We start from the raw sequence: 27,950 nt of genomic DNA on the forward strand, positions 1-27,950 counted from the left end.
CTCCGATTGGCGGCCGCCCTCCCCTCGCCTCACGCCTCGGCCAATGGGAGCGGAGGGGCGTGGCCCGGGCGGCGAGCGCGCGAGCGGCGGGCGCGGCATGGCGGGGTCCCATAAGGGAGCGCGGCCGTGATGGAGCGCGAGCGGGCGGTGGGCGTCATGTCTGCGCTGTGGTCGGTGGGCGCGGGGCTGCTGCTCCTGCTGCTGTGGGTGCGGCACCGCGGGCTGGAGGCCGTGCTGGTGCACCACCGCTGGGTCTTCGTCTGCTTCTTCCTCCTGCCGCTCTCCATCCTCTTCGACATCTACTACCAGCTGCGCGCATGGGCCGTGTGGCGCCTGCACAGCGCCCCGCGGCAGCACGCCCAGCGCGTCCGGCACATCCAGGAGCAGGTGAGGAGTGACCGGAGCGCGGGACCCCCGCGGGTACGAGGGGACAGCGTGTCCTTGTCCCCCTGTCCCGCTCTCTGTCATCCCTCCATCCCCGTCCTTTCCCGCCCCGCTCCTTTCCGCACCCGGGACAAAGTCCAGCCCGAGCGGGGAAAAACAAAGTTCCAGGAGGTTCTCCATGGGCCCATTAAACTTTTGCTCCACCCAGAAATGCAGATGTCTGTAGTGATTCTGTGCCCTCTGGTATTTGTGGTAATTCTGTCACGTCCGCTGCTGTTTCCTGCCTTGTCTCTTCCGTCACGGATACAGATGGATATTAATGTGCATGGCGTTGTTCTTGGAGGGGCTGGGATTGTTGATTGCTGTAGTAGCAACTCAGCTTTGAAGAAAATGCAATGGTTTGTTCTCTAGGTGTTAACCGCTGCGGCTTTGCAGAATTCGGGGCTCATATGTATGGCTTACACATTTTCCTGTTCAACTTTTCCTAGAATCCTAGGAGGCTTTGGGTCAGAAGGGACCTTAGAAATCATCTCATGCCAACCTCACAGCTTCCACTAGACCAGGTTGCTCAAGGTTGCTTCCACTAGACCAGGTCTTCTCTCTTTGCCTAGTCATTTGCAGGCTCAGCCCACTTTTTATGTGTTTTGGATTAGAACTAAGATTGTAACACTGATAATACCTCCCTTAGAGGAGGGGTTTTTTAACCCTCTTTTAGTGTCTTTAGCTTTCTGAATCCTTCTCCCAAAAGAAAACCTCAGAGCTGCAGGGTATTAGAAATGTGTCTTCTAAATAACTAAACCGCTCTGGTTGTATTTTATTTAGAAGTTCAGAGGTCTGCAAGGAGACTTCCAAAGCATCCCTGCTCTGACAGTTGTTGGCTCTTGCAGGTCCGGGAATGGAAGAAGGAAGGCAGCAAGAGATACATGTGCACAGGCAGGCCTGGCTGGCTGACTGTGTCACTCCGTGTTGGGAAGTACAAGAAGACTCACAAGAACATCATGATCAATTTAATGGATGTTCTGGAAGTAGACAGTGAAAGACAGGTAACAAATTCCACCACAAAGCATTCACTGTAATGGATTTTACAGTTTTCTTTGCAATACTCAGAGCTGAAGGGATTAGATTCCACAAGATTTTGTAGCAGACCTATCAAATTTCAAGGGTTTTCAATGTGTGCTTGGATCGTTCTATCAGAAAAACCCAGCATATGGAGTTGCTTGGCTTTTATGTGCTGAAGTCTAAAAGACCAGATTGATTTATGGGTTTGGGCACTGAGCAACAAGATGTTGAGGCAGAGGAGGAATCACTAAACAGTTCCCACTATTTTTAGTAGCTCTCTTAGGAAAGTGAGTCTCTGAGTTCTGATAACAGATGGAAGTGTATCCGGTTAGCCATATTTTGTCATCATTAATGCTGAACTCCTCATTTATGTTTGTTGAGAACTTGGGGGTGTTTTTTTGCTTTTTAGGTTGTTCGTGTGGAGCCTTTGGTGTCCATGGGCCAGCTGACTGCACACCTGAATCCCATGGGCTGGACTATTCCTGTGGTACCAGAGCTTGATGATCTCACTGTAGGTAAGGGTTGCTGATGACAAGAGACTCACTGATTCTGCTGTACTTTCATTAGGGTCTTTTATGCAGTAAAACATTGCATTGTTTTAAAGGTCCTAGAAATACTCTCTTGAACCTTATGTTCTTTGTGGTATTTATGTTATAAGCACTTCCTTTTTTTTTTTTTTTTTTAATAGTCTTAAAAGAGCCTATAAAGTGGGGGTTTGCTGTCATAAATCACCCACATTTTGGAGTGTGTTTCATTTGATTTGTTGTGTGTTCTCTTGATAAGGTGGCCTGATCATGGGAACTGGCATTGAGTCTTCATCCCATATCTATGGACTTTTTCAGCACACCTGTGTGGCCTATGAACTTGTTCTTGCTGATGGAAGCCTTGTGAGATGTTCACCAGTAAGACAAAATGTTACTTTGCTATCATTTACAATGTCATTGACAGTTATTGGTGTGGATATATGATTTAGTATGACATACTTTTTGCAGACTGAAAACTCAGACCTATTTTATGCAGTGCCTTGGTCTTGTGGTACTCTGGGTTTCCTGGTTGCAGCAGAAATAAAAATGATTCCTGCAAAGAAATATGTCAAAATACATTACGAGCCAGTAAGAGGACTGCAGAAGATATGTGAGAAGTTCACTGAAGAGTCTAAGAAAAAGGAGAATAGTTTTGTGGAAGGACTTTTGTATTCCTTGGATGAAGCAGTCATCATGACAGGAGTCTTGACTGATGAAGCTGAGCAAAGCAAGGTAACTAAAGGGAAGTTACTCACAATGAAAAAGAATACTCCCAAAGTCTTACTGAAGCTGTACTAGGATAAAACCATTATAAAATTGGGATGATCCCTTAACATAGGATTAAAATTTGGATCAGTCCATCAGAATATTTTAAAGTATAACTCTTTTCCTACTATAACAGAGTTTGTTCTCTAAATCTCTTTCATTGATGAGAAATGACCCATTGATTTCATTGTTCTAGCAAATAATTCAGTCTACAGCCTCTTCACTGCAGTACCTGAGGAGGAAGAAAAGGATCTTTTCTCATAGACTGAACAATGCTGCAGGTTTTCAGAGTAACTCTCTTCCCAGCAAGCTTTTAATTCTGTTAATATTAATAAAAACACATCAGGAGCATGCACAGAAGGGTCATGCTAAGTTTTCATGTAACCCTGCACCTGGATGTTTCCTCTCTACCATGTGAGATTTTGGATTAATGGTGGGTTTAGAGATTGGCATTTTAGGAATTCAGTTCTGTCACATTCACGGCCTCTTAAATAGCTTGTCAGTGGCAAGCCTTACTTAAACCTTAATGGCAAGAAAGGTAAGAAGGAGCCTTGCAGGTGGTGGAGTGAAGGCTCCCTAGATGTTTTGTGACAGTCTTATCCAGAGGGTATTACAGGTATATACAGATATATATAGATTCCGCCCAGGAAAGGAATTTGGGAACATACTCTGTTGTCGAGCAAAGTGTAATTGTTGTCTAATGAATGCATGTTTTCTTGTAGATAAACAGAATTGGCAACTACTACAAGCCATGGTTCTTTAAGCATGTGGAGAAGTATTTGAAAGCTGACAGGACTGGAGTAGAATACATTCCTTCCAGACATTATTACCACAGACACACTCGCAGCATCTTTTGGGAGCTCCAAGTAAGACCAATTCCAAAATTCAAATAAATCTGCAAGAACTCTGCCCTTTCACAGTGTAGGTACCATGTACCTTCTTCCCCTTGGCAGCAACTTCTCTCTTTCATGGCAGAAAAAACCAGCAAGGTTTATGGCGAATTTTTGAGTCCTACATTTGAGTACAGCAAATCCAAAGACACTTCTTCACATACAAGGCGTTGTATCAGAAACTCATAATTTTTGGTTTAGTGCTTTTCTGAATTTAGACCTTAAGTATGTATTTCAGCATTCAATTTTTGTACCTACTGAGTGATTTTCAAATTCAGATGGTGGGAAAAACATGGATGTGACATTCTGGCTGAAAAACTCCCCCACATAAAGTAATTGTCATCAGGTCATTACTTAGAATTTTATAAATGTGTTTGTCGTGTGTACTTACGCAAGACTTTATTTGACATTCTGAAATACTCCTGTTACTACATTTTCAATTTCTAGAGTGAGGTATCAGATCCTGTCAGTTCCTGCAGAGGGTAAACCTGCACAGTTGGCTGTGCAGGTAGTAATTAAAATTTTATAACTTTAAAATGCGTTTGAGAAATTTGGTTATTCTTGCAAAACTCCTGGAAGGTTCGTTCCTTGTGCACTCCTCCCTTGGCTGTTGCAAGATAATAGCCTGTTGCTCTCTGAACTTTATTTTCTGAAATTATTTGGGGCTGGGTATGTTGTGATTCATACAACTGAGAATCAGTGGAAAGCAGAGGAGGCTTGGGACAGGGCTCTGCAGCCAAGTGCAGTCAGGTCCCTCTAATCTGCTAATTTGTATTTTAGTATTACAGCAAAGTATCAGCAATTAAATTTATTGAAAATCTGGCTTAATATTGCCCTGAGGACTCTGAAGCATTCTTTTGGTCCACTTACACGTTCTTGAGTTAAACTCTTTCTGTTTCCTCTTTGAAGGATATCATTCCTTTTGGCAACAACCCAGTGTTCCGTTACCTGTTTGGCTGGATGGTGCCCCCAAAAATCTCTCTGTTAAAGCTCACCCAAGGAGAAGCCATTCGGAAGCTCTATGAGCAGCACCACGTTGTGCAGGACATGTTGGTGCCAATGAAGAGCCTTGAAAAATCAATCCAGACCTTCCACGTTGACCTTAATGTAAGAACACATCTCCCTAGACCACAGCAAATGTTGGGTTGTTTGTGATAAGAACTGTGACTGTTGATCTTGAGACATAATATCCTGCTTGTGCAAAAGTTCATTATTGTGTCCTGGGGAGTGCTGTGCTTTGTGAGTCCATGATGCAAGGCTGCAGCAGAAATAAACATAGCTTTATGAAAAAAAAAAAAAAGATTCAAGCTTTGCTAGAAGCCAACGTTTCTAAAAGATTTTATCACTTACTAAAATTTGAACTGGTCTTCACCTAAAATGATTGGTGGTCTCAAGCAACACCAACTGTAGAGCTTCATTTCGCTTTCTTGCTTTTATTTCTGAATTTATTTTAGTTAGTGTAGAATTTCAGTTTTGATAATTTCCATTTTGGACTGACCTGGAAAAGAAAACACTTCCTTCTCTTTTTGCTCAGAATGTTTATTCAGTTGTTGCTTCAAGATCAGAGGTAGTTTGTTTGTGGGTTTGTTTTGGTTTTTTTTCCTTTTAATTTCAAATATTTAAGGGGAGAAGATGTAACTCTAGGAGGACATTTTCAATCTATTTGTATTATGGTCGTTAGAAAGTCCAGATAAAAACAACACCAGGATAGCTGGGGAGGCAGAGCTGAAAGCAAGGGTTTCAGTGTGAGACTGGGAGGAAGTTCTCTTAACTCTTCATTTTTTAACATTTGTTAAAGAGCTTAAAGGATGATCGTGTTTAAAAAAAAGTAATAAAGTATTTTCCTGCCCTTGCAGGTATACCCTGTTTGGTTATGTCCTTTCATATTGCCCAACAATCCTGGTATGGTCCATCCCAAAGGAAATGAAACTGAACTCTACGTGGATATAGGAGCTTATGGAGAGCCCAAAAGCAAACAATTTGAAGCCAGGGCTTCAATGAGGCAAATGGAAAAGTTTGTAAGAAGTGTGCATGGGTAAGGACTCCACTCTTCAGAATAGTGATAATGTCATATAATTCACACCCATGTGGTTTAATCACAGTTATTTATCCCACAGAGCTTTAATATTTAATATTGCATTAATTTAACCCCCACAATAATTGAAAACTAATTTAAATTTTTAATTTTGGTGGGGTTTAAATATGATGTCACTTTATTATTTGATTGCAAAACAAAACAAACAAAAGGACACACTGGCTGAAGTTTTTGCAATGTAGTGGGGAGCTGGTGACTTCAGGTCACCTTTCAGCTCCAGGCTGCTCTGGGAGTAGAGTCTGCTGCTACAAAATACATCCTTGGAATACATGATTCAGGAATCCCAAAAGTTTGGACAGCTTCCCTGCCTGCCCTTGGGACTGTTCTCCCTGCAGTCCTTGCAGCATCATGGAGAGGCTCTGCCCTGTCCTTGCAGCAGGATGTCCTTGCCGAGGGGGCCAGCCTTGGCTGTCCCTGCAGTCAGTCCCTATGTGCTGGTGACATTCTTTCCTCCCTCAAAACTTGTGCTCCAGAGCTTCCTTTTCCCTGCCTGGGTTCTTATTACACAGGACCACGGTGGGTGTGAGCCATGTGCCCACCATCTGTCACAGACTCGAGCCAGCCTAATTTGCTATAGTGGTGTCAGTGGAGAAGCAGCCACAGGCTGGTTTCTCAGGAACAAAAAGCAACTACACGGTATTTTTACACCATCAGGATAATTTATCCCCATTTCTATTTTGACCTACTTCTCAGTCTAACAGTGATCATGTCCCATGTGGCTGAGCAATAATGGCAAGGCTGCTTCAAGATGATTTGGGGACTGCAAATGACTTGGAGCTGCATGAAGTGATTTGCCAGAGAACAAAGCAACCCTAAGTTAATTTTAAGCTTTTTTTTCATTAACTAGAAATTAAGATTTTAATTTAAAGCTCTTTACTGACAAAGTTTGGTCTGTTTCCTACCTGTCACTGGGAAATGAACAATGGACAAATGCTTAATCTTCCAGTTTTGTAATCACACAAAACAATAGAGCTTTTATGTTAGGCTGTGTTGTGCTGCTGTACTCTGATGGTAGCTGCAGCTTAGAGAGCACAGTATGGAAGTGAGGAAGAGCCCACGGCTGAAGAAGAATTTAATTTGTAAATAGATCTTTGTTACACCATGCTTTGTTTACACTATGAATTTATCTTCTTGGCCTGATTTCATTTGGTGGTGTCTTGCCTTCCTAGTTCTATTCTCAATGTCCAGAGAAATGAAGAAGTCAAAGGATGTATTGTTACATCTGTCATGAATGGATACTGTAATGCAGGCAAATATGAGATTCCATAACTGCACCTACATGAATCCTAAGAAAATAGACAGAAAAAAATATAAAATCCACAAAACATAATTGGCTTAGTGTCTCAGCATAATCCATGTGAGCTATTGCATTTGCTTGTTTTTAAAAAACATTGTTGGTGTTTTTGTTAGCTATTTGCTATTCATAGCTTGCACTGAATTTTTTTGTAATATTCTCTATCAAATCTTGTGGCTCAATTAATACTGAATCTCTTCTTTTTCCCTTGTCTCCAGTTTCCAGATGCTGTATGCAGATTGTTACATGACCCGTGAGGAGTTCTGGGATATGTTTGATGGCTCGTTGTACCACAAGCTGAGGGAGGAGATGAATTGCAAGGATGCCTTTCCAGAAGTGTATGACAAAATCTGCAAAGCTGCAAGGCACTGAGCCTGGCTGAGCTCACCAAGCAATCAGGGAAAGAGGAATTTACCTATAGCTAGTCAGTATATCCTTTAAAAAAAAAAAGCTTTATTGCTCTCCAAATAAGCTCATTCTTATTGATGTTTAAAGGTATGAATTCCTGCTTTACACGTTTATGTTTAGTATTTCTTCGTATGTTTTAAAACCAGTTTTCCAAACTCAGAGTGATTGTTTTTAAGAAATCTGAAGTGCTAGCCTTTGTATCTAATGTAGTGACATAGGTGAGTTCACCTATTTCCAAGCAGAAGAAAAATAATGGGAATGGATGAAGACACTGTAGTTACACCAGCTGTGTACCACAGCTACATTTAACATGACTTTAGAAAACGGGAGGGAGGGCTCAGAAATAGGTGCCAAAGCTGAACACATTGTCTAATTAATCATGTTGTTAAAAACATTTGCCTCCAGTCAGTATCCTGGAGCAGCTCTGCAGTGGCTCATCCACACTCCATCATCCTCCAGCTGTGTGATGGTGGTGCTGGGCTGCTCACGTTGTCCTGCACAGCAGCTGAGCTCCCCGGGTGTGGCTTCTGCTGGAAAACTGAGCATTGAGGTGTGAAGAAGATGCTTTTTACTTGTGCCTATCAGATTTGTACTGATTTTGATTATAAAGTGTGAATGGATGTAGGTTTTTAGGTATTTTGTAGGTGGCCAACAGTGCATTGGTTTTTTTTGCCCCAAAGTATCAATGTTCTGGCTTTGTAGACCACTGAAAAAAAAATTGCTGCTATTTCATATAGCCAAATTTTAATTTCTTTGTGGGTCAGTTTATTTGGGTTTCTTTTGGGTTTGTGTTTTTCGGGGTGTTTTGGTTGTGGCTTAATTTTAGTGCCTTATAAGTACTCAGTTGGAGAAAGATATGGCTTATCTCAGACTGTTCTGTCCTGGCCTGTAGGAGAAGGAAGTCAAGGCTGTGTTTATAGGAGGTTTGTTAGAGCAAGTGGCTGTGGATAAGAACTCTGGATGTGAAACTTGATACACACAGGCTTCGGTTCTGACTTGAGTGACATTTTTGCTTTTCATTTTAGCTGGGTTAGGTTGATAGGCTTTGTAAAAGGACTGTTTCAGTCACCTGGAGAGGAAATAACAGCAAGTACTGTTAGTTCCCTCTTCTGCTGCTCGCAGGTGAAAATGGCACAGTCGTGGACTTGATACAGTTGAGTGTAGAAGTGTGAAGATGTTTTGACCCTGTAGCCAGAATCAGGGTTCCAAACCAAGCCTGTGTCTTGTCCAAGCAGTACTGAAAATTGTTACTTGAAACCTCACTGAGCCTGAGGGAAAAGAAAGTCATTTTCTTGAGGCTTGTGTAGGGGGTAAGACAGAGAACTTCTCAAGCAGTTACCAGTGGGAGGTGTAATTTTATTATGCTTGCTAAACCAATGATTTTATTTATTGATAGATGGATGTTTAAGGTCCAGATGAAACCAATGATAAAGCAGTAGCAGGAATAAGCTTGGGCTGTAACTCAGTGATGCACATTGTGTGCAAGTAAGGTACCCCCTCAAATCCTGCACAGGGGCAGCATTCCGTGGGGAGACAGAGCCAGTGCAGAGTGTCCTCAGTGCTGCCCGAGCCCTGGGGCTGTGTCAGTGATCCAGGAGTGCCTGCCACGCCTCCTGGCTGCACCAGGGGTACACAGGAAGGCAAGTGTTGATTCTCAGGGTGTGACCTGCCTTCCTGCCCCTACGAGGGAATTGTCTTTGGGGTGAAGCTACGATTTAGCCCAGTGCTTGTATGATAGTCTGCACAGAGCAAGAATGGTTTGGTTAGCTTTGAAAGGGCAATGTTAAAACAGCTAGAGGATATGCAAATACTTCTACTTAGGCTGTGTTTCACTTATGTACTGATGATCTTTAGGTATGCACTGTGTTTGTTTTTTCACTCCTTAATTTATTGGCAAACTTTGTATGCCGTGATTTGGTACTGCACTGTATCAGTCACACACATGCACACACATCATTGCTGTTGCTCTTGGTTTTTGGTTGTATGGGCTGTTGAAAATAAAGCTCTGGCCGGCGTACTGTTCCAAGGGGTGTCTTGTCATGAGTGATTGCTTGCTTTTCAACAGCTGTTTATCATTTCTGTCGTGCTTCTTGTGTCGTTCCACATGGCCAGCAATTACTGAGAAAATTCTGGGTAAGAGACCCAAGGCATTGTGAGGGAGGTGGTGGGAGGTGATGTTTTTAGGAATGTCTTTGAAGTCTGTGAGCCTTCATTTATCTTTGCCCCAAGACACACCTGCAATAAAAGAAATACCTCATAGCTGAGCCTTTAACCCTTCAGTTATGCCCCACTAGCTCCACACAGCTTCGTGATGCCAATTGTCCCAATTTTTTACACACACATGCACATCACTTCCTTCTTTCCCTGTGACATTTTGTCCAAGGAGAACAAACTCCTATTTTGCATTTAGGTGCTACCCATTGGCAGTAGGTAGTTACTTCATTCTTCTCATTTCATGCTAATAAATCTAATCCCTGCCTTGAATGAGCAGCCAAAAGTGCGAGTGAAGACTCCGTGCACTCTTCAGCCTGAGGAGTTTCACACCCACCTTTTCTATCTCCTTGATAAATGCCTTCATGGCAGCTCTGTAGGCTCAGTGGGAAGTATTCTGCCCCTCCCTGATCACAGCTGGTACACCTCTCAGGGTGTACACTGCTCTTTTCCCAGGGAGAAAGCCAGGCTGCCAAGTGCCTCAGCCCTGCTGAAGCTGCAGTTCAGGTGCCAAAGCCCTTTGTATCTTTAATCACACTCCAGGCTGGCCTTGGCTCAGGCTATATTTCACAACTCTCCTTTGTTGCCCCAGCAGCATTTCTGCACCTCACCCACATCACTGCTCAGGCATTTCCCTTCAGAGCCCTCCTCCTCTGGAACAATAGCCAGGATTTCCTTAAATCGCTGCAGTTTTACCTGTGTTCCATTATCTCCCCCCACCAAATGATAATTGCAGATTAATTAGCATACTTAATCAGCCACAACTAACATGTAATTACACCTAGATTTAATTATTTCTGTCTGGTCTAAACACTTCTACAAGACCTGATAAGCTTAACTCTAGGAGAACCAGCGTGCTCCCAGTACATTTTTATGGCCAGCTCTTATTGCTACTGACATTTTCTGCTCCTCTCACTTTCTCCATTGCCTTCAAGTTTTCATTCCCAGCTCATCTTTGCTATGCACTTTTTCAGACCCAGTTCTCTGAGGAGTTGTGGTGGACCTGGGGCTACTCAGGTGTGGTAACACCACCCTTAACAGGTATGTGCAACTCCTCTAATTTAGCAGAGATTGAAATGAGGTGTTTTAACCCTGAGTGAGCTCTCTGGGCCAACACACCTTCCTTGGGAGGATGTGCAGGATCTGGCATCCTCTTCTCATGTATGTAATTTCTCTAAAGTCTCAATTGAGAATAGTTAATTACTGCTCAGCTGCAGGGTCATTGCCCTCCTCCTTTTAAGTCTGTGTTCAGCCAGGCAGAGAGCAGACAGGGAATCTTCTCTGTCGTGCTTCCTGTCAGCCCTATCTATCCCAGGAAACGCATGGTACAATTCCAGCAGTTTCTCTCTCTTGTCCTTTGCTCCTGGGCCTCCCCAGGTCCCATCAGCCACTGTCATGTGAATTGCAGGCTCCTGGCTGCTCCTGAGGTTCCCCCAGTTTGAGAAACCCTCTGAGGACCAGGCTGATTGTGTCAGCACCAGAGCCACTCACTCAGCAAGTGACACAACAACAGTGGCACATCTTAGCCAAAGGGAGCCCACACTGCGGGGGAGGGAGGAGGACACAGTTCTGGCCACAGCAGGCCATAAAGAGTTGATTATCCTGCAGGCTTGAGCACACTCACCAGTCACCTACTGCCAGCTGCAGTGCGAGGAAGGGCAGCAGTGTCACGACCTTCCCACTCAAGTGTAGTCTGAAAGTTCCCCACCAATTACGAAGATGCCTTGACCTCTTTCAAGCTGCCTGTTCCTCACTCAGCTGGATAAAGGAGAGAAGCCATGTGGATTCCTGCTGTTCATCCCTAGCCAAGGTGGACTATTTCAGACTAAAGCTTTCCCTGTCTGCTTTAAGCCCTTTAGGCCTTGTTCTGATTCTCCACGGGGAAGCTGCCAAGATGAATACAGCTCCAGGAATGGGTACTGAGGGAAGGGCTCCTACCTGCACTGGCTCTGCAATGTGCTGCTATGAGGAAAATATGAGGAAAAACTGGCTTTTAAGCAGCAGAGTATAACTTTTTTTGAGGATACAAGGAGCTCCTGTTACCGAAAAGGATTCAAACCCAGCTGCCCTCATCCATGAAGTGCATCCACTTGCTTGCAAGTGAAACAGAGCAAAACTAATGGGAAGGGCTGTCCAAGCATCCCTTGAAAAGGGCAAAGGCCTGAGGATGCAGGCAGAGGTAACGTGGTCACTGCCGAGCTCCTGCCAGGCTCACCTGCCTGCAGGTACTGTGTGCTCTGTGCTGGGTACCCAGCACATCCCATGCTTCCACCCCAGGCTGCTCCCAGCTGGAACTGGGTGTCCTGGACTCCCTGTGCTAAAAGTCCCTGTACAAGGAGCTGCTTCCCAGCAGGCACAGACGGTCTGGGAGGTGAGAAGAGCTGCATCAGTAAGTCCAGCTCCCCCCACATAATCCAGCTCTCACCCAGCTGCCCATGTCCCCAGGACTGCCTGCAGCCACATGCTGACAGCTCTGGTCCCTAAGGACCATGGCGATGGTGGCAGCCCTTGCCATGGCAACCATCACCGTGGCACCCAACATCTCCATTCCCCAGGGAATGTCCCCTCCCCTGTGCAGACAGGGCTGGAAAACAGCAGGGTCCTGGCAGGGAAAAAAACAAGTGTTGTCTGCTCAGGAGGAGCTGTCTAAAAGCACCCGAGGGTCACCCAGGAGGGAGCACCTGCACCTTGGGTTGCTGCCAGTGTGCAGGGGGGGTGTGCAGTAATTTTATATTCCTCAGCAACTCTCCAAGGGGCAAATCAAAGGACCTGTAATCACCACTCCAGTGGGCATAAAAACATTGTCCAGCAGTTACAGTAATATCACTGGAGGGGATCAAATCAGTGAGCCAAGGGTGTGAGCCAGCACTGTGGGGTCACAGACCCTATAAGCTGTGTAGGAGCACGGATGGGATGGGATGGGATGGGCCACCACTCTGTGCCAACCCCACGCCCAAACTGCACATTCTCTGCAGGATGGAGAGAAGTTTGACCACTGAATGACTTGGCCTCTCACTTGCCCTGACTTCTCTTCCCTAGCCCTGGCCTAGTGCTATCTGAGGATGCTGCTGGAAAAAGAAGAACCATTTTCCACCACCCCAGTGGCTACTCTCACACTGACCCCTTGATCTCTTTGGTGCTGTGCCAGAGACTGATTCAAGACAGCTGCTATTGCCTGCTTGATCTTTCATTTATCTTCTCCCCATCCTCAGCATTTTTCCTCCCGGAAATCCCTCGGGGCAAAGAGGGAGGCCCCAGACAGGAGCTGAGCCCCTCAGTCTCACCATGTGCAGGGCACGCCCCTCTCAGGCCACGCTTTTGGCCCCAATGCCATAAATCAGCCCCAGCAAAGCAGCGGGGGAGCAGTTAGGTGAAAGGCTGCAGGGACAGCAGTACCTTTATTAGGTTCCCCCAGCACAGCTGGAAAAAATAAGGAGCCCAGACAGGCTTTCAGGCACATAACCCCTAAGCTGAGCCCCACATCCAGTCCTGTCTGCTGATTTAATAAGAGATCAGCTTTCCCCACAGACCACATCTCCTGTGTAGCCTTAACCTCTCCTGGTTAAAACACTGCCCCAGCGAATCAATCCAAGATGGTTTTGTCCCTTTGATCAGCACAGCAGGTAATAAGTCACCGATGGAAATGTGTTTCACTTCTCTGGCTCCAACAATAGAAATGGAGACAACCCTCCCATCCTGAACTGCCTGGTGAAAATCTCACAATTCCTGGGCAAGCAGGAGATGGACAAAGGGATTGCAGTGTGGCTCTGGAGGTGCCCAGGGACACACAGCAGCACCTGCGTGTCCAAGGTGTGAGCAAATTCCCTTCCCACTGGAATCCATCCTGATCCTCCAGACAGCCACAGCACCTCTCCCAAACAGCGTTTGCAGTGCCTGTCTAATTGTGGTGAGAAACACGTAGGGAGAAATAATTGCCTGGCAAAACCAGTGAAGGCTGGTCAGGGAGGGAAGCTGCCACCTGTCAGCCAGGAAATCTGGGCCAGATCCCAGCTCCAGCACTGAGCTGCTGAGGGACTCCCACAGGTCCCTCTGGGCACACAGGACTCTGAGTCACCTTGCAAAGCTGTCTCAACTTTAATGACTCTAATGTTTCTAGATAACCCAGAGCATCAAAGATGTGCTCCTTAATTCCTTGCTTTTGCTCATTTCCAGCCCTCTGTAAACAGGAGTGCACATGAAGATTTCACATTATAGAATTGTGAAGATTTCTTCAAATCCCTTTTTTAAAATAAGGATTCATTCTTATTTCCCTGTATTTAAACAGGATTATTTAACTCTTCATTGAAGTTCTGTCTCCTCCTCCAGGGGAGGACTTCACTATGTGCTCCAGAGATGTTAAACTCCCTCTGAGCTGAGGGAGGAGGCAGAACAGTGCAGTGTGGAGGTGGTCACTGTGTGTCAGGCGATATCTGTCTGCCAGACTGGACTGCAGAAAGCTGGAATGAGCTCAGAAGGTGGCTTTTGATCTCTCAGCCCTCCAGGCACCCTCCAAGTGCTTCTGCTCCTGAACACTCAGGACATTCTAGCCCAGGAGTGAAAGGGGATGGAAATGGGCTCATTGCTTTCAAGGACCCATTTTGTGCTGTCCTGGCTCTATTTACTGTTTTTTACTCTTATATGAGGGTGTACACTGTGCAAGAACTGTCCCTGTTGGATGAAACTCCTGGGCCAAGCTGTGGAGTTTGACCTGGATGACGCCATTCCCAAACTGCAGCTCCTCAGGGACAAACAGCAAACATTTGGCATCGAGTGCTTTGAGCAGGTCTTTGACCTCAGTGTGGCTCCCCCGAGACCTTGTGGTGCCTCCTGCAGACTCCACTTTGGGCAGGTGAGGCCGAAGAAACGCCGAGGCACAGATGGAACAGTGGGTTCAGAAAGATGAGGAATTCCCAGCCAGCACCTGTGGAGCTGAGGGCTGTCTGCCATAACCACACTCTGGACATGACCCAGCTGTCCAAAGCCATGACGAGCGGGGAGGATGGAGCTGGCAAAGGCGCTGTTTGAGGTGATGAAGGTCAGTTCTTCCAAGAGCAGGATGGACAAGTGCTCACCGTCCCTCTGAGCCGGTGGGACAGCAGCAAGTTCCACACCAGCAGCCTCTCCCAAGAAACCTAATCAGTCTTCCAGGCCCTTGCTAATTAGGAAGGGACGCCCGAATCCTGACTGTGTCAGCCCTGCGTGTGCCATGTCCCCGTCCTGGTGCCACCCACCGCCCCCCGCTGCAGCCACTCCTCCCGGCCGCCAGGTGGCGCCCGCCGCGCCCTCCGGAACCATAGAGAGCGGCGCGCGCCGCCCGCCTTCCGCGTGTGTCCGCCCACGTGACAGGGAGGGGCTCCTCATTGGCCGCGCCGGCGGGGCCGGGCGCGCGCCCTCGCGGCTGTAAGTGCGTGTGCACGTGTGTGAGCGTGTGCACGTGTGCGCTCAGGTGTGTGTGAGCGTGTGCACGTGTGTGCTCAGGTGTGTGTGTGAGCGTGTGCTCAGGTGTGCGCTCAGGTGCTCCCCCGCGGAATTACCATGTGTCCGTGGCCGTGCAGCGGTACCTGTGCATCCCGGAAGGTGTTCCCGCGTGTGTACCCGGGTGCGCGTGCAGCCACGTGTGTGTGTGTGTGCAGGTGTGCGCGTGCCGCGTTCGTGCATGTCCGCGTACCTGTGTGTCCCAGAACATGTGCAGGGGTGTGTGAACGCACCGTGCAGCGCTCAGGTGTGATGGGGTACCGGTATGCCGGGAGCCGTGCAGGTGTGTACACCTGGCTGCGTGTGCAGGTGTGCCTGTGCAGCAGTCACGTGTCCGTGTAGGGGTACCTGTACATCCTGGAGAGCGTTCACGTGTGTGGCACCAGGTGTGTGTGGGTCTGTGTGAGCTCTGGTGCACGTAGGAAGGTGTCAGGGTGGCCACAGACTCGGTGTGGTCAGCGCTGACCCCTGGTCTCTCTCCGCAGGGCCCTGTCCATCCCCGCCATGGAGGCCTTGTTGAGGAAGTGCCGTGTCCTGGCACTGGGCGCCCGTCAATGCGGGATCAGGGCCCGGCACGGTGGCACCCCGGGCAGGGCCAGGCGCCTGCTGCTCTCACAGCTCTTCCAGCCGCTGGCCCTGCCCATGGGCGGCCAGGCAGGAGCCGAGGGCCGGCCCGGGGAGCCCACCTGCCGCAGCCAGCGGCTGATGCTGCAGGGGGGGCTCATCCATCCCACCAGCCCCGGCTGCTATTCCTACCTGCCGCCCACCGTCCGTGCCATGGAGAAGCTGATCAAGGTGATGGACCAGGAGATGCAGGCCGTGGGTGGGCAGAAGCTGAACCTGCCCAGCCTGTGCTCGGCCGAGCTGTGGCGCGCCAGCGGCCGCTGGGACCAGATGGGGCCGGAGCTTTTCCGGCTGGTGGATCGGCACAACCACGGCTACTGCCTGGGCCCCACGCACGAGGAGGTGGTGACAGCGCTGGTGGCCTCGCAGAGCGGCCTGTCCTACAAGCAGCTCCCGCTGCGCCTCTACCAGATCACCAGGAAGTTCCGGGATGAGCCCAAGCCACGCTTCGGTTTGCTGCGCAGCCGGGAGTTCTACATGAAGGACATGTACACCTTCGACACCTCTGAGGAGGCGGCTCGGCGCACCTACGAGCAGGTGTGTGCCGCCTACTGCAGCCTCTTCACCCGCCTGGGGCTGCGCTTTGTCAAGGTGCAGGCGGCCACGGGCAGCATCGGCGGCACCACGTCCCACGAGTTCCAGCTCCCGGCGGACATCGGCGAGGACAGGCTGCTGCTGTGCCCTCAGGGACATTTTGCTGCCAACGTGGAGACGCTAAACGGGGAGCAAACCTCGTGCCCCACGTGTGGGGAGAAACTCACTGAGACCAAAGGGATTGAAGTAGGGCACACGTTTTACCTGGGCACCAAGTACTCCTCTGTCGCCAACGCCGTCTTCTCCTCGTCTGAGAACAAGCCCCAGCTGGCAGAAATGGGCTGCTACGGCCTGGGTGTCACTCGCATCCTGGCGGCCTCCATCGAGGTGCTCTCCACTGAGGACAGCATCCGCTGGCCCAGCCTCATCGCTCCCTACCAGCTGTGCTTCATCCCCCCCAAGAGGGGCAGCAAGGAGGAGGAGGGAGCGGTGCTGCTGGAGCAGGTGTACGATGACCTGGCTGAAGCACTGCCCCACCTGGCTGGCGACTCAGTGCTGGACGACCGGACCCAGCTGACCATTGGTAAAAGGCTGAAGGACGCCAAAAGGCTGGGCTATCCCTACGTGGTTGTAGCTGGGAAGAGGGTCTGCGAGGACCCTCCAGTTTTTGAGGTTTGGAATCAGAATGCTGACGAAGTTTTGTTCCTCACCAAAGAAGGGGTCATAGAGCTTCTGAGTAAAGTGCAAGTCCCTTAAATGCCTCCTCTCTGAATCTGTCATCTCTGCTGCAATGAGATTGTCTGAGCAGCCCTGGCCATGGCTCTGGGTGAGCAGAGGCAAATCCAGCACACATCAGAGCCAGCCACAGTGTCCTGCAGGTGTGCCAGGTGCTGAGGTTGAGCTGGAATCAGCCCACATTCCCCCACAGGGCTGGGGACGTTCTTCCCTCTGGATACAGGTCCCTGGCAGCTGCTTTTTCCAGCACTTGTAGCCTCGTTGGCTGTGGGAGCACACACCGCCTGGCAGGGACAGACTGGTCATGGCCTCTGTCAGGAGCACAGGACAGCCAAGACAGCACAGGGGCACAGGAGGGCTCCCCTCACTGCCACATTCTCAGCATGAAGAATTCTAAAAGAGAGACAAAGGAAGGTGACTTTCCTTTGTTTGCATCTCTTTGGGAGCACTCGGGTCCCATGAAGGTGGAAGCTTGCCATGGCAGGCCCTGGGGCTCCCGTGAGGAAGAGCTTGGTGCCATCCCAGCAGCACTGATGGACAGGGACCTGCTTGGAGGGGGTCACCTCACCCTGTGCCACAGCTCCTCTGTGTGAGATCGAGAGATCATGAGCAACAGCGGTACCACTGTAATAAAATCACTGAATCGTTTAGGTTGGAAAAGGCCTGTAAGATCATTGAGTCCACCCATTCACCTGAGCTGCCAAGGCTCAATCCGTGTCCCCAGGTGCCATATCTACTGCCCGTTAAATCTCTTCAGGGATGATGACTCCATCACTTCCCTGAGCATGCTGTTCCAATGCCTGACAACCCTTCTGATGAAGAATTTTTTCCTAATATCCCCGCTGGGACTGGGGGGGGACGACAGTGGGTCTAAATGAGGGGGGCTGGGGCTGATGCCGGTACCAGCTGGATGCCGGTGCCCATCGGAAGGAGCGGGGCCGGGATTGGGGTGGGGCAGGGTGGGATGCCGGTGCCGGTGGGATGCCGAAGCGTGTCCGATGCCGGGGCCGGTGCCGATCAGAAGGAGTGAGGCTGGGATTAAGGCGAGGGAGGGTGGGATGCTGGTGCCGGTACCGGTGGGATGCCAGGGCGGCTCGGAAGGAGCGTGGCCGGGCTTGAGATGGGGGAGAGTGGGATGCTGGTGCCGGTACCGGTGAGGTGCCGGTGCCGGTCCCGTTGGGATGTCGGTCCCAGTAGGATGCCGGCGCCCATCGGAAGGAGCGGGGCCGGGCCTGATGCGGCGGGGGCGGTCGCAGGCGGGGCCGGGCGGCAGCGGGAGGAGCAGCCGGAGCATGGCGGAGCCCGAGCAGCAGGACGGCATGGCCGGAGCGCCGGAGCCGCCGCGGTACCGGGGAGCGCTGAACCCCGACACCTGGGAGCAGGTGAGGCGGCGGGGCCGGGCGCGGGGCTGGACGGGCCGGGCTCAGGGCGCTGTGCGTGTGTCCGTCTGTCCGTCCGCAGGAGCTGGAGGCCATCCCCATGTTCATGAAGCGCTGCCCGGCCGAGATCGACTCGGCGCGGCAGCCCGAGCTCGCCTGCCTGCAGTCGCTGCTGTTCGACGAGGATCGCAGCCCCGCAGGTGCGCACCGGGCCGGGCCGGGGCTCGGGCTGTCCCTGCCCCACCCTGACCCCGCTGCACCCCCGCAGAGCTGGCCACCATGTACAAGAACGAAGGGAACGAGTACTTCAAGGAGAAGGACTACGGGAGAGCCGTGGCCGCCTACTCGGAGGGGCTGCGGAGGCGGTGCGGGGATGCGGAGCTGGACGCGGTGCTGCTCACGAACCGAGCGGCTGCACATTTCCACTTGGGTAAGGGACCTCCCTCCGACAGACCGCGCTCCAGGGCTGCCTCTCCTCCCCGTCTGGGGTTTCCTTTTTGTTCGTTTCGGTTTTGTGATATGCAGAGTTAGTAGCTTACCCATAAGAGGCTCCTTGGGCCCTGAAGACCCGGCTCGCTTCAGCACATGGCTGCGTGCAGGGTTTGTTCTCGGTTCCTTCCAGCTGTCACCTGCTGCTCGAGCCTTGGCTCCAGGACAGGGCAAAAACTGTGGTTTTTTTTAGAATCATAGACTAGTTTGGGTTGGAAGGGACCCTTAAAGGTCATCTGATCCAACCCCTCTGCAAAGAGCAGTGACATCTTCAGCTAAACAAATTTGTTCAGAGCCTTGTCCAGCCTGAGCTTGAATGTTTCCAGGGATGGGGCTCCTGCTACCTCTCTGCACAACTTCTGCCAGTGTCTCGCCACTCTCATTGTGAAAAATTTCTTCCTTATATCTAGTGTAAATTTACCCTCATTACTTGATGATCTTGGAGGTGTTTATCAACCTTAATAATCCTGTGACTCTCTTACAGTTACTGCCATCCACCCAACAGTGTCCATGCAGCAGGGAAGGTGTTCTGGGCCTTTTAATGCTGCTGTGTGTTGCAGCAGGGAGGTGGTCTGCTCACACCATGTTATTTACCTCTCACCTGAATGATTGATCCCTGTCCTTTCACTTCTTGTTCTTAGTTTGCTCTTTTTTTTTACCTTCCTCTCGCCTCGCTGTGATGGTGGAAACAGTGAATTACAGGCTCCCTGCATAAACCGTTTTGTCACCTTGGTATCTGGTTGGATTTTAAACACAAGGGAAAGGTTCTGAGCACTTTTACTTGCTTTACAGGTAACTACCGTTCTGCTCTAAATGACGCCATCCAAGCCAAAAAGCTGAAGCCCACCCATCTCAAAGCCATCATAAGAGGTGAGAGTTAAAGCTGGTGTTGCTGCATGGAGCACCAGGGGCGTCCTTTCCAAACACTTGGCTGATGTTAACTTTACTGACTGTGCTGTCATTGTTGCCAGCCCTGAAGCAGACCGTTGTTACTTGTTGCCTTGCTTCCTTGCATGTTTCTGGGTGTGTAATAATTGTGTTTATAAAGCTTAAATTACTGTGGGCATCATACTTTGTTTCTGGACAGAATTCATTTCAGAAAGGGAAAGCAGTTACTGGAAGAGATCTCTTCACTTGTTATTGCTGTTTCTCCCCAAAACAGAGCTCTGCCTTTTGCTTTGCATTTTCAATCAAAATATCCTTTTGTTCTTCATCTCCTATATCTATCAGAGGCACTAGACCTGTTTCTGTAGAGTACATCATAGCTTTTCCTGTTTTCCACAATACTGTTTTTGGGGTCTGTTCTTTTTTTCCCACTCCATAGAAATCCCCGTTTTATTTTTCCTAACAAGACAAATACTGAAGTGTTAATAACAATGATAAAATTTTGTTTGTAACAGACACTTTTAGCATAATTCTACTGCTTTCTGTGGCTAAGTGATATAAGAACTGATGAAATTTTTAAATTTCCTTCTCAACTGATGTGCTGGTAGTTTCTGGTTGAACATGACCCCACAAGACAAAAAAGTTTTAGTGCAGAAGCACCAGGCCTAATGCTGTCTTTATAATCACCACTTGTGTAGTAGTTGTACACTGACTCCAACACTAGAAACTTACAATATTAATCCTTCCAGGAGCTCTCTGTCACATGGAGCTAAAGAATTTCTTGGAAGCAATAGCATGGTGTGAGGAAGGCATGCAAATAGACTCAAAAGAGAAAAAGTTTGTGGAAATAAGAGCTAAAGCTGACAAATTAAAGGTAAATATGAAGGCAGCTTGGCATCTGCAGTGCTTGTCTCTTTGGGATCCGTGGAGGGAGGGTGCTCCATCCAGGTTTCTGTGTAGTGTGATGTCCCCAGACAGGTTCGAGTGGGAATTTCTTTTTTTGTGTGTTGAGATGTGCAGGGGAAGGAGCTGGAGGGGAGCTTCCTGGGTACCCAAACTGATTTCTCCACCCTTGTCAGGGAAGAGCAGTGACCTGCTCAGTGTGACCACTGTGCATCCTTTTCTCACCTGTAGCGAATTCAGGAGCGGGATGCCAGGAAAGCAAAGGTGATGGAGAGCAAAGAGCAGTGTCAAAAGGAAATTTTGCTTGCAGCAATAAAGGTGAGTTGCAGAGAGGGGCTGGTTTTGTGTGGTTTGGGGTTTTTTTAGGGGCTCTCTCGTTTTTCTTTAGAAGCTGTTTCTCATACATTGGTTTTTGAGGGCTGAAGCAAAAAACATTGAGTTAAAGCCATGATTCTCCAGATCTGCATGGCTCTAGCCCCACCTCACAGCTTTCTGTATTTCAGGTAACAACTAATGCAAAATACAGACCCAGTGTTAGGAGATGGGCTGAGCTTTGTGAGTGCTCTGGCTGCTGGGCTGTAGCATCACATCAGCCCAATGAACCTGGCTTTCTTTGCTGCCCACAGACATTAATTCTGTGGAAGAATAGAAGATAACCAATAGGGTAGAGAGGGAATCAGTCCTGGATCCTCTCCTTCCTTGGTGAATGTTTAAACTACATTAAAATATTTTGGGCTCTTACATACAGTCAGATCTCTTCTGCTGTTGTCTTTCCAGGAAAAGAGTGAGTTTTCTTCAGTTCTCTGAAGGAGTAGATGTTCTCAGGAGCTGGTGTGTGTAGTTGCACCCTGTAGTGATGCCTGGCAGGCCCCAGAGAAAAGGATTTTAGATGAATCCCTTTCCACATGTTTTCTCAGGCTCATCTCTCCACGTGTGGGCCCCTCTGGATTCCCACCTCTCCTCATTTGTTTAGGAGGAGTCTGGATATCTGGCTGAGGTTCTGGATTCTGGTCCAGTCATCTGGGTCTGATACTGTGGGAAAGCTTTGGATGGCATGTATAAGAGCTGACTCATTAACAAGAACAACATAATTTGACCTTTTACTAATTGCTAATTTTTTGTTCTTATTCTTCTCACCATAACTGTTAGATTTTTAGTTGATTTTTGGTTTTTTCCCTCCCTATCCTCCAGGAAAGAAATATCAAGCTTGTTCTTGAGCCTTCAGATGAAGAAGAGGAAGTGTCAGATGGCCTGGCTGAGATATCCTTAGATGGGTTCCACTCTGACAGTGCCACAGGGGCAAAGGTGCACTTAGATGCTGATGGCAACCTGAACTGGCCTGTCCTCTTCCTGTACCCTGAGCATGAGCAGACAGATTTCACTGTGGCTTTTCATGAGAACTCCAGGTAAATGCACTGCCAGCTGCATTCTTGCATAGAGGAGCTGTTTGAGCAAATGAGAACAGGCAGCAGGTGAAACACTGCCATGCTGTTGGAGCAGTGTCATGTTTCTGATCACTCAGCTGACCCTGCTTTTGAGCAGGAGGCTGCACTAGATGACCTCCTGAGGTCCTCCCTAACCTGAATTATTGTGTGATTTACATAAATTGGTAGTGCAGACAAACACATTTAGCCAGAGTGGCTAAAGGGGCTTGCAGAGCAAGCTCAGACCAGTAATTAATTAGTGGCCAGGGCTACCTGTGACCCATCCACACATGTGGATTTTAGAGATTCATTAAGGTGTCATTTCAAAGCCCTGGTGTCTTGGAAATTAAAGGTTAAACTTAAAAATTATGAAAAGCTTCCAAAGAGAGCCCCTTATAACCAGCAGTGACCCCAAAGTTCTCCTCAGGGCTTTCAGCAGATCTGACTGAAGTTCTGCAGAGTTTTCAGGCTGTGAGTGACTGGCAAGCTGGGAATTCCACTCTCCTTGATGTTAACTTCAATTTCTGATCTTATAAAGTTAAACAGGCTTGGAATTTGTAACTTTTTGTTTGTTGGTAGACAAGTTTCTCAGATCTATTAATAAGTTTAGGACTTACAGTGCAAGCAGGTTAGTGAAGTTGTAGTACTTTCATGGTAGTGTTAACTATGTCTTTTTGTGACTAAAGGAAGTGGAAATGGATTTTTAGAACAAACTGGCCTGCAGCACTCCTCAAGTACCAAAATAAAGAAGCCTTTGACACACAGACATATTCTCATCAATCTGATCTGGTGAAGCATGGGACTATGTTGAAGGAAAATCCATTCTAGACAAAATGCAGGGTGTTTATTTTGACATATTTTTCAGTGTGAAAATGTAAAGTTAAAAATAATTTGTTGTTGTACTGCTTAAATTTGAAGCCAATAACCTGAGTTACAACAGGGCCTTGGATTCATTGGGAAGGTGATGAGTTTAAAGGGAAGGAACTATTGCTGGTCTAAACTTACTTTGAAGTCTCTTGTTTAATTTGCTAATGTATTTTTGCCATTATTCAAATGTAAGCATACAAGTTATTGAAGCTGAGAACTTTGTCTAAGCTGACCAAGTGTATTTTGGCTTTTAGGTTTATTGATCATTTAATGGTGATGTTTGCTGAGTTACCTCCTTGGGATTCAGAAAAAAAATACCTTCCCAACAATCTTGAGGTGAGAAGTTTGACTTTCCTTCAATTTCAGAGTTGTTGTGTTGTGATTTTTTTTATTTCTGGAGTGAGAAAGTGCACAGCTCTGAGGGTATGAAAGTGTTGGCATCTGTTTACAGTGCACAGATGTGAAACAAGAGAGCTGCCCTCACTTATAAACTCAAACATTGCCCACATGTGCTGACAGAATTAACTTTTGAAAATGGAAGTTGTCTTCCACTTACATGGTATTTGACAGGAGGTATTTATAGATACTGCTTAGATTCCATCTTTGTAACAATAATTAAGATTTAAACCATCAAGGTAATAGGTAGCCTGTTTTTTTTAATTACACTGTGGAATTGCTCAATGCAAATAAGAAAATATTATTTTAAAAATAGTTTATTTTCAGAACTAAGTGGAGTTACTTAAGCACATTATCAGATCAAGATAATATATCTCTATTAACACTGTAGCAAAGGTGGGTTGTGAGTTGGTTGTGGCTGCAGCAGGTTTTGAGGATTTTTCTGAAGTTGTACATGGAAGGATATGAATGTTTATTTTTCATTTTCCACTTCAGTGTCATCTGTGCCAGGCAGCAGCACAGCCCTGTGTACAGTGAGCAGACAGGTCCAGAAGGACAGTGGCTGTGTACTTTTCCAGGTTAAATCCTATGTGTATTTACAGTCTAAGGCACCATTGCTGGATTTTAATCTCTTTAATCAACTCTGTTTTGTTCAAATATCTCTAAACCCACTCAGTTTATCTCATAGCATTGCTGCATTTCACCTGTTATAAAGCAGCCCTTAGATTTGGATTGATAGCCTGTAAAGCATGGGAACATCGAGTGTATTTTGCCTTCCTGCTGCTACTGCCAGGACTACCTAAGCTGGTTTATAGAGGGAAAAAACTTGGAATTCACACAAACCAATTTCTGTCGCTGAATTTTGCATCCGACAGTCAGGTCAAGCTACAGAGGTTTGATAAACCCCCAGCTGATAATGGTGTGCTGTTACTGGGCTTTCAGCACCTTAGTGCTTTCCTTCATGTACCTTAGGCATGTGATAACCCCCTCAAATATTTTTTTCCAGCTCTATTTTGAAGATGAAGAAAGAGAAGAAATGTATGAGGTGAACCCAGAACACACATTGCTACAAGTGCTGCAGCACGAAAGGTGAGGCTGTACATGTCCATGTCCAGGGAAAAAAAGGCAAAAAGTGTGAGCTTTAAGTCCAGTTTGTTCTTAAATAGTCCTAACTCTTCTCTGACTTAATAGTCCTGCCTTTTGAATGTATAAAGCTGCATGGATTGCTTTTGTGCCTGGCTTTAGTGACTTACATATGTTTTCCCCCCAAAAAATGAACAACTTTTTCCAGGACTGGGTGGAGGTGGGAAAGGGAGCTGGGCACAGCTGAGCAGCACAGAAGGGCTATTCCAGATCCCATCTACACAATACTACTTTAAAAAAAAAAAAGGGAAAACAGGCAGCAGCCTATAAAGAGCATGTTGAAGGTTAACAATGCTCTCGCTGTTCATACTGCTGCGTGAGCAGCCCCTGGTGCAGCACGCAGCACTGTTCTGCTCTGAAACTGCCTTTAAAGAGTTGTGCTGCTACTGAGAGAGGAGAATTTGCTGTTTGTGAAGCCAAAAAGTTCCTGTGCAGGCTGTGCTGTTGAGTTGCACCATCCCGTAGCTGGCTGGAGCTGCTGCACAGCGTGGGGGGCTCGGTCTGCCGCAGTGGGAGCGGGATCTCTGTCACTCCATAAAACTCAGCAGTGTCCATAAGCCCTCAGACTTCAGGCTGTAAGGGCAGTTGCAAAAGAACCCTCCTTCCAGAGGGAGAATAACAGCTGCCTTAATTAAAAGAAGCTGTTGGGAGACGGGTTGATTCATAAAACACTCCTCCTCAGATGTGCTTAGCCCTGGCTCCGAGAGGCTCTGCTAATCAGCACAAAAGCTCGTCACCAGCCTTTGGGAGGTCAGTCCTTATGGAGCTGGGCAGGAGTCACTTGCTTTGCAGGACACTGGGCCAGCTACAATGAAGCCAAGGACTCCTTTTAATCTTTGCAGGTATTTTGTAAAGGCTGGGACCCCGACAGTTTTGGTATTTGCCAAACGTTCTCCTTTCTCTAAGAAATACTTCTCTGGCAAGAAAGTGCATCGGTTGTAATGAGCAAGAAAGAAACAAGGAATCCTGTGCAAGAGGATGCTGTTTGTCAGCCCAGCTCCAGGCTGCAGACTTCTGCTTGAACAAAAATACCTTGCACTCTTCAGGGGAGGAAAATAATCTTGGCACACAGGGAAGCTTCCAGGGGAGCAGCATAGGAGAAGGAAGGGCTAACATGAGGGGATTATTTGTTTAAAAGGGAATCCAGCTGGCTTGCAGAAGGTTTCTTCTATGATAGGCTTGCATGTGGTTTTGAAATAAACCTGAAGCAGTGCCAAACACTAGCTGTGGTTGCAGTATAACAGCAGCTAGGAATGTTCTTCCTTACCTGAGAAGAATCACAGATTTGCTCAGAGGTGGGCTGTTGCTGCTGGGGTTTAACAGCAGTGGCCTGGGGAGATACCTGCCTGCTGCAGAGGGGTGGATGCAGTCAGGTTCCTGCCTGGGACTCAGCAGCTGCTGTTTTGTCACTGCTTGGCCGTGCTGCTGGCCAAGGCACAACAGAGCTCTTTGTTTGGAGCAATGTTTGACTGACCCTTTTGATACCTTACTGAATGTCCTACAGAACCTGGAATAAACATGGCTATTTTAAGTAGACTGACTTCTGCCTAATGAATGAGATTTCTCACCTTGTGAAATACCAGAGAATGACAGACACTGATTGTAAACCCCAACATAACACCCTTATCTGTTACATTAACTGGTACAGCAGACATACAGGGTCTTCTGCGCTTCTGTATTAGCATTTGGCTTTTTATTAGAAGTAATTCTCAATCTCTCATTTCTTTCTCTTCTGCAGTTTCTCTGTGACTGCAGGAATACACTGCAGCTTTAGACACAGCTAATGCATGGGGCATTAGAAAGCTGTTCAGCTATAAAACACTCCTGCTTTGATCACAGACGCTGGCTGCAGGCAGTTCTAGAGAAAACATTTCCATTTCGCTATTCGTAAATTCCTGCACTGTGCACCAACACAGCAAGAGTGTCTCCACCTGAAGATGCTGCAGTTTAATGTCCAAAGCTCGGGGTTGCATTACAGCAAGGCAGCAGGGCCAGCCATCACCTGGCAGTGTCCTGGCCTCAGAGGGCAGAGAGCTGGGCAGCCAGGTGGTGCAGGCTGAGCCCATTGCACAGGATGCACAGGAGGTTGCAGAGGGAGGACAGGGCGTGGTAGAGGGCGAAGCGCCGGGACAGCCGCCTGTAGCCGGGGTTGGAGGCTCGGAGCTGCCTGCGGGGCTCGCTGGCTGCCAGCCCCAGCTCCTGCCCCAGCCCCTGCCTGCTCTCCACCAGCTGCAGCTCAGCCATCACGTCGGAGGTGACCTGTCCAAACCACTGCGTGTTCAGCACGGAAGCGGCGATGCAGATGAAGAAGATGATGATCTGCAGAGGAGCAAAGCCCTCCGTGAGCACCTCGCAGGTGTGGTGGGTTAAATCGCTCCCCCAAGCCCCCTGGCTTGCTGCAGTTTGGGTGTTTGTGGGGTTCTCTTAACCAGAGCCCTGCGTGGATCTCCGTGGTTTGCAAGCCAGGCAGTGGAGCAGAGGAAGGGGTTGGGGCTGTGGCCAGGAGGGGCTACCTGGGCCGTGTGCTCCTCGCCGAGCCGCTCGCTGGGATGGGACATGGCAAACAGGGTCAGGTTGACGAAGGCACAAGTGGAGCTGATGTGGAAGTAGTAGGGGAAGAGCTCCCGCTGGATGGAGCCGAAGGTGTGGCGAGGGAGGTGCCTGCTCATCACAAACCCTGCGAGGGGGAGAGCAGGTGAGAGCTGGGGCAAAGCCCCCTCCCCTGTGCCACCCCCCTGGGCAGAGAGCACAACACAGCCCAACCTACCGGCCACGAAGGTCACCCAGACCTGCATTCCCCAGGAGGTGGAGAGGAAAAGCAGGTGCAGCAGTTTGATGGTGTGGGAGGGCTCCGTGTCACTGGCCATGGCGTCCTGGATGGGGACAGGTCCCTTCATGGCAGCCAGGTCACCCCGAATTCGGCGCTGAGCTGCGGTTGCTGCTGTCACCTTGCTGCTCGCAGGGCAAATGCAGTTCAGGTTCACAAACCTGCTTGCTCAGGAAAAGCTTTGGAGCTGGCACAGCCCCGTCCCAGCCTCACCACCACACACCCAACTGGGCTGCAAACCTGCTGTTCAAACCCCTGGTATCTCAGGGGCAGGGCACTGCGTCAGCACCTGGGAACCAGATGGTTGGGGTGGACTTTTGGCAAAGTCCAGCCAACGCCCCGACTGACCCCTGGCAGCAGGGACGAGCAGAAAGTCAATAAAGAAGGGAAGCGAAAAGCTGTGACAAATACTCCTGCCCACTCTGTGGCCATCAAAGAGGCCTCTTGGCCAGGGGGAAGCCCCCCTGTTTGAAAACAGCAGCAGCTTCTGCACTGTTTAACCAGAAGCCTGGGGGCTCAAAGGAGCAGAGGGGCTCTGAGCTCACCCCACTGCCCCAGACCCTGCAGAAGAGCACGGGCAGCAGTGGGTGGAAGGAAGCTTTGAAGGAGCTGCCTGATCCACTGCAAGGAGCGCTCTGA

At 48.6% G+C, this 27,950-nt stretch overlaps 4 protein-coding genes across 4 annotated transcripts; 3 read left to right on the forward strand and 1 right to left on the reverse strand.

The window, feature by feature from the left end:
- Positions 1 to 19: 19 nt before the first annotated feature.
- Positions 20 to 9,445, forward strand: DHCR24 (24-dehydrocholesterol reductase). The gene is made up of 9 exons (XM_014870582.2): positions 20 to 387; positions 1,272 to 1,427; positions 1,853 to 1,958; positions 2,227 to 2,345; positions 2,436 to 2,699; positions 3,455 to 3,598; positions 4,532 to 4,729; positions 5,479 to 5,657; positions 7,230 to 9,445. Exons 1-9 carry the CDS (start codon positions 130 to 132, stop codon positions 7,381 to 7,383), a joined length of 1,578 nt encoding a protein of 525 aa, XP_014726068.1. The 5' UTR covers positions 20 to 129; the 3' UTR covers positions 7,384 to 9,445.
- A 6,146-nt stretch (positions 9,446 to 15,591) lies between these two features.
- On the forward strand, positions 15,592 to 17,658 carry PARS2 (prolyl-tRNA synthetase 2, mitochondrial). The gene has a single exon (XM_014894288.2). It carries the CDS (start codon positions 15,610 to 15,612, stop codon positions 17,017 to 17,019), a length of 1,410 nt encoding a protein of 469 aa, XP_014749774.2. The 5' UTR covers positions 15,592 to 15,609; the 3' UTR covers positions 17,020 to 17,658.
- A 603-nt stretch (positions 17,659 to 18,261) lies between these two features.
- TTC4 (tetratricopeptide repeat domain 4) lies at positions 18,262 to 26,024 on the forward strand. Its single transcript, XM_014870584.2, has 10 exons — positions 18,262 to 18,380; positions 18,460 to 18,577; positions 18,646 to 18,807; positions 19,659 to 19,736; positions 20,501 to 20,625; positions 20,886 to 20,972; positions 21,846 to 22,060; positions 23,200 to 23,281; positions 24,348 to 24,430; positions 25,327 to 26,024. The coding sequence occupies exons 1-10, from the start codon at positions 18,291 to 18,293 to the stop codon at positions 25,424 to 25,426; spliced, it is 1,140 nt and encodes a 379-aa protein (XP_014726070.2). The 5' UTR covers positions 18,262 to 18,290; the 3' UTR covers positions 25,427 to 26,024.
- Positions 26,025 to 26,160: 136 nt separating this feature from the next.
- Positions 26,161 to 27,613, reverse strand: TMEM205 (transmembrane protein 205). Its single transcript, XM_014870585.2, has 3 exons — positions 27,252 to 27,613; positions 26,998 to 27,161; positions 26,161 to 26,803 (listed from the first exon to the last, which is right to left on the reverse strand). Exons 1-3 carry the CDS (start codon positions 27,379 to 27,381, stop codon positions 26,504 to 26,506), a joined length of 594 nt encoding a protein of 197 aa, XP_014726071.1. The 5' UTR covers positions 27,382 to 27,613; the 3' UTR covers positions 26,161 to 26,503.
- Between the last annotated feature and the right edge of the window lie 337 nt (positions 27,614 to 27,950).

Source organism: Sturnus vulgaris, chromosome 9 (genome assembly GCF_052056855.1).
Source record: "Sturnus vulgaris isolate bStuVul1 chromosome 9, bStuVul1.hap1, whole genome shotgun sequence".
NCBI classification, from domain to species: Eukaryota; Metazoa; Chordata; class Aves; order Passeriformes; family Sturnidae; genus Sturnus; species Sturnus vulgaris.

Coding starts and splice junctions, on each gene's coding strand:
- DHCR24 (XM_014870582.2), top strand. CDS start 130: ATGGAGCGCGAGCGGGCGGTGGGCGTCATGTCTGCGCTGTGGTCGGTG. Junction 388..1,271: donor TCCGGCACATCCAGGAGCAG/GTGAGGAGTGAC, acceptor TGGCTCTTGCAG/GTCCGGGAATGGAAGAAGGA. Junction 1,959..2,226: donor GCTTGATGATCTCACTGTAG/GTAAGGGTTGCT, acceptor TCTCTTGATAAG/GTGGCCTGATCATGGGAACT.
- PARS2 (XM_014894288.2), top strand. CDS start 15,610: ATGGAGGCCTTGTTGAGGAAGTGCCGTGTCCTGGCACTGGGCGCCCGT.
- TTC4 (XM_014870584.2), top strand. CDS start 18,291: ATGGCGGAGCCCGAGCAGCAGGACGGCATGGCCGGAGCGCCGGAGCCG. Junction 18,381..18,459: donor ACCCCGACACCTGGGAGCAG/GTGAGGCGGCGG, acceptor GTCCGTCCGCAG/GAGCTGGAGGCCATCCCCAT. Junction 20,973..21,845: donor TTTTGCTTGCAGCAATAAAG/GTGAGTTGCAGA, acceptor CCTATCCTCCAG/GAAAGAAATATCAAGCTTGT.
- TMEM205 (XM_014870585.2), bottom strand. CDS start 27,381: ATGAAGGGACCTGTCCCCATCCAGGACGCCATGGCCAGTGACACGGAG. Junction 27,162..27,251: donor CTGGGTGACCTTCGTGGCCG/GTAGGTTGGGCT, acceptor TCCCCCTCGCAG/GGTTTGTGATGAGCAGGCAC. Junction 26,804..26,997: donor GCGAGGAGCACACGGCCCAG/GTAGCCCCTCCT, acceptor GCTCCTCTGCAG/ATCATCATCTTCTTCATCTG.